General features: G+C 41.6%; 3 protein-coding genes across 3 annotated transcripts in view; all 3 read right to left on the bottom strand.

Annotated features, from left to right (window-relative positions):
* Positions 1–665, bottom strand: part of LOC18023580 — an 8306-nt gene extending 7641 nt beyond the window's left edge. Inside the window, exon 1 of the mRNA XM_024159485.1 lies at positions 8–665. Coding sequence (XP_024015253.1) covers positions 8–352 — 345 coding nt within the window. The 5' untranslated portion in view covers positions 353–665. The remainder of the gene's footprint in view (positions 1–7) is intronic.
* Positions 666–994: 329 nt separating this feature from the next.
* LOC18023319 (putative pentatricopeptide repeat-containing protein At3g15130) lies at positions 995–3270 on the bottom strand. The gene has a single exon (XM_006406947.2). The coding sequence runs from the start codon at positions 3265–3267 to the stop codon at positions 1198–1200; it is 2070 nt and encodes a 689-aa protein (XP_006407010.1). The 5' UTR covers positions 3268–3270; the 3' UTR covers positions 995–1197.
* A 222-nt stretch (positions 3271–3492) lies between these two features.
* LOC18023317 (uncharacterized exonuclease domain-containing protein At3g15140) overlaps positions 3493–4298 on the bottom strand; it is a 2143-nt gene continuing 1337 nt past the window's right edge. The window contains 2 exon segments of the mRNA XM_024159484.1: positions 3493–3942; positions 4013–4147. Coding sequence (XP_024015252.1) covers positions 3742–3942; positions 4013–4147 — 336 coding nt within the window. The 3' untranslated portion in view covers positions 3493–3741.

Genomic DNA, 4298 nt, shown 5'->3' with positions numbered 1-4298 from the left:
TGACTCACCTGGATTTCCAACCATCCTGTGCATCCGAATCACCATTCTCCTCCTTCACCACTCTCCTTAGCTTGGAACTCCTACCCCCTTGATTATTAAGACGACGCCTTTTCTTCGGAGGAGGAGGAGAAGCGTCCAGGAATGAAGGTATCCGCCTGACCCTAGAACTCCGCCTAAGCTCAGAGTCAGCAGACTCAGCACAAGCCAACGCAGACCCACCATCTCTTTCCTTGGACTCTCCATGGTTCTTGTTGTATTCCTCCTCACAGATTGCGGCGAGATTCTTACTCTTCTTCCCAGAAGAAGAACCTGAATGATTCTGATATTTCTTTACCTCACGCGATGATGTCATGACAAATCAATATGCATCCAAATGCGCATACAACTACTGTTCTTCTCGAGGCCGATCAGCTGTTGCTTCGGCCACTGCGACGGATATGCTTAAGAAAACGCTACAGAGCGACTAACCTTAGCTCCATGATAAACCCAAATTTGCAGAATCCGACCGAATGAACCCAGAAATCCAAACCATAGATCCTAATTTCCACTAATTTAACATGTGAAGGTCAAAGTTAGGATTTTCGTGCGTGAAACAATCGAAATCTTCTTCCTCCGAAAACTTTGATTTTTCCGATGATTACTCCTCCGCCTATTAGCCTCGGAGACTTAGGGCTCCACGGTTAAGTCAATTTAAATACTAGGAAAATGAAGCCAAAAGAAAAGAATAATTTTATTTCACTAATTTTTCTTCGGTATATTACACCCACGCCCCTGTAAAGCAAGTGAATCTCAGTCGCGCGATACCAAAGTCACATTGATCTCTTAAGGACCAATATGATTCGAATTACTGTATATTCAACTTTTTAAAGAACCAGCACACACGCTCTTAAGGCCGAGACTGGGCCTAATCCTGGGCTTATTGTTCTGTCAATTTTTTAACAATCTCCTAGGAAGAGAAGAAATGAAAAGAGAAGAAGAGGAACACAAAGCCCTATGAATCTGCAAAACCTGATCACCACATCACATTGTCTTCTTCCCAGTGTCTTAGAGAAAGAGCTATCATTCTGATACTCTAAAACTCTGTCGTATTTAAAACTTTACTTGAGTTATTTATGCCCTTTGATCCTGTTCTTGAACAGAAGCTCCTGAGCATTGCTCCTTCTAGCTTGGCGCCTCTTAGTGGAAGTGGAAGTAATTTCACCAGTAATCCCCACAAGAACAACGACCATTTTCAAAACTGTGAAATCGAACAGCATCTCTCACAACAAAAGCTACCTTCATGATCTTAGACAACCCCTTGATGAACTCATGACAATCTACGCATACCCTCAAGTTCTTGAACACTCTTATTGTCTTTTCTTTCTGGTTTAAGTCGCCTGATACCAATGCCAGACCAATCGCTAGCTTCTCGCTGTGAGCTCTAAGGTTCTCTTCCTTCGACTCATCATCTATATCATGTAATTCTTGGTTTAGGCCGTAAACATATCCCAATTCTTCTCTCATTCTTCTTTCAACATCTTTCAAAGTTACTTGGATCCTAAAAGTCAGGGGATGTGAATAATCTCCGCTACGGAAGAAATGCATCTCTCTCTCAATCTCTACCCAGCTCAAACCAGCTTCTTTCTTCAACCCTTTTATCTTCCCAAGCTCTCGCGCCTTCCCATGTTCGTGCCAATAACCAGCTTCTCCATAAAGGTTGGACACTATCACGTAATTTGCAGGATTTTTTCCATCGATCCTCAATAGAATCTTACCTACTTCATCCCCTAGTTTGATGTCTCCGTGTAATCGACAGCCGCTGAGAAGTGTTTGCCATATTCCAACATTTGGTTTAACAGGCATTGTGTCAATCAGATGTTTTGCTTCCTTCAAACGACCAGCTCGTCCTAATAGATCAACAACACACGCGTAGTGTTCTACCCTAGGTTTGATTCCTCTTGTCTCTAGTAACTTCGAAAAAAGTTCTTCCCCTTCTTTGACCAGACCAGAATGGCTACAAGCTGAGAGTACTGCTAGGTAGCATACATCATCAGGTTCAATGTTATGTCTCAACATTTTGTTAAAAACACAAACTGCTTTCTTGCCAAGCCCATGCTTCCCGTAGCCAGTGATCATTACTGTCCAGGAGATCACATCTCTCGACTGCATTTCGTCGAAGCATTTCTCAGCCTCATCAACTAATCCACACTTGAGATACATGTCCACCACTGAATTTGAAACAGATGTTTCTAACCCAGACGGGAGTTTAACAGCGAGTGCTTGCATTTGCTTCCCTTGCCGCAAGAGTGCAAAATCAGCAAAGACTCCGATGATACTAGAAAGAACAAAACTGTCGGTCTGAGAGTTTAGCTCCCGTAGTCGTCTAAACAAACCCATCGCCTCCACAAAGTCGCCCTCTTGAGCATATCCAAGAATCAATGAACTCCATGAGATCATTGTCTTTTCCTTGATTTGATCGAAAGCTTTCCGAGCACCAAAGAGATTTCCACACTTGACATACAAATCAACGAGAGAACCGGTGATGGTTGCGGAACTTGAACAAGGGAACCCACTCCTGATTAGAAAACCATGTATCTGTTTTCCCCCTTGAATCATACCAATGCTACTACAAGCTTTCAACAAACTCGTCAATGTGAACTCGTCCGGCATTTCCCTTATCTTTGTGCCTTGCATCATACGAAACGTAGCCAAAGCTCTGCTACCATACCCCGCTTGTACATATCCAGCTATCATCGCGTTCCAGCTTATAAGACTCTTATCCACCATCCAATGAAACACTTTCTCAGCTTCGTTGACTCTTCCACATTTTGAATACAGGTCAACCAAAGAATTCCCCACCTCGACCATCATTTCAAAACCAATCTTCAAACAAAACCCATGGATCTGCAATCCCTTTTCGAGTGCGTTAAGCAAACCACAAGCTTTAAGATTCGTCGAGAAAGTGAACTCATTTGGGTTAACACCCTGACGCCTCATTTCGGTGAAGAGAGATAAAGATCCCGTAAGGTCACCATTATATACATGTCCGCTCATGAGAGCCGTCCATGAAACAACATTTCTCTCCGGCATATTGTCGAACACCTTATAAGCAATGAAGGGTTCTCTGCATTTACAATACATGTCAATGAGATAATTGCTCATATACATATCCAACCCAGATCCAGATTTGAGAAGAAAACCATGAACTTGACCCCCTTGATCAGAAAGCCCATTCTTTGTGCAAACTCGCAAGATTCTAACAAGGTTTTGTCGTTGACTCGGAATCATCGGTGAAATCTTGTCCAAATGAAACACGAATCGAAGATTTGTGTGTGTAATAATCACAAACTCAAGCCTATAAGCAATAATATGATGAACGAAACTTCCAAGTAGATACTTCCAGTGAAGAGTTACAGTGACGATGCTGACAACAATTAAACCAGGGGAGTTGTATCATTTCATAGTAGAGTTCTGTTTGACTTTCAATGCTATTAGAAACGAAATTGGGCCTCTTATTAATTTGGAATCTCAGACTTTTTATACCAACAATTTTTCCTGCCATTTTTGACATAAATACTTTTTTATAATCTCATAAGATAGCACTAGTTAAATTAAAATACATATCATTTCTTGAACCGGCTAAACCTTCTGACCACTATCACACTGTCTTCTTCGAATTATCATCATAATACTCAGAAAGACTTGGCTTAGTGATTTATAGATCAAAGATCTTGTTGGGTTTGTCATTATTCCTCACAGAGCTTACTTGATCCGGTTCTTGAACAGAAACTCGACGTTTCTCACATTGGACTTGCTCCTTCGAGCTGTGATCTTGAACACTGCACCATCCGCGAGCATCCGTTGCACCACTCTCGTGATGTTCTTTGTGTCATCAATGCCGAGATGGTGACTTCCCATGAGCCTTATTCCACATTGCCTCATCATTGACACCATTCCTCTGGCCTGTTATCTACCATTGATGAGTTTATAGTAACATACAAGCGATGAATATACATAGTGATATCCAACTTACCTCACGTCCGTAGAAATTTAAGTAGACGTCTTTGAGATTAATCCACTCCATAAAATACTGCGGAAGATTGATATTCGACACTACGCATTGCTCGGGAATCTTTGTCTTTATATCCCAATTTCCACTGATAACAATAGGTTAACCAATCAGTATCCTAAAGATGGCAGGAGCTCAATATAACTATTCAATACAGTTATCGCAAACTGTTTCTGTGCACAAGGAAATTACCGAAAGAAACTCAACGATTCACATAACAAGGTCATATGTTTTCAAGACCCTAGGCCTC

Source organism: Eutrema salsugineum, unplaced genomic scaffold (assembly GCF_000478725.1).
Source record: "Eutrema salsugineum unplaced genomic scaffold, Eutsalg1_0 scaffold_13, whole genome shotgun sequence".
Taxonomy (NCBI): Eukaryota; Viridiplantae; Streptophyta; class Magnoliopsida; order Brassicales; family Brassicaceae; genus Eutrema; species Eutrema salsugineum.
This window is presented reverse-complemented; position numbering and strand designations above follow the sequence as displayed.

Excerpts from the sequence above, each read along its gene's own strand:
- LOC18023319 (XM_006406947.2), bottom strand. The coding sequence starts at position 3,267 with ATGATTCCGAGTCAACGACAAAACCTTGTTAGAATCTTGCGAGTTTGC.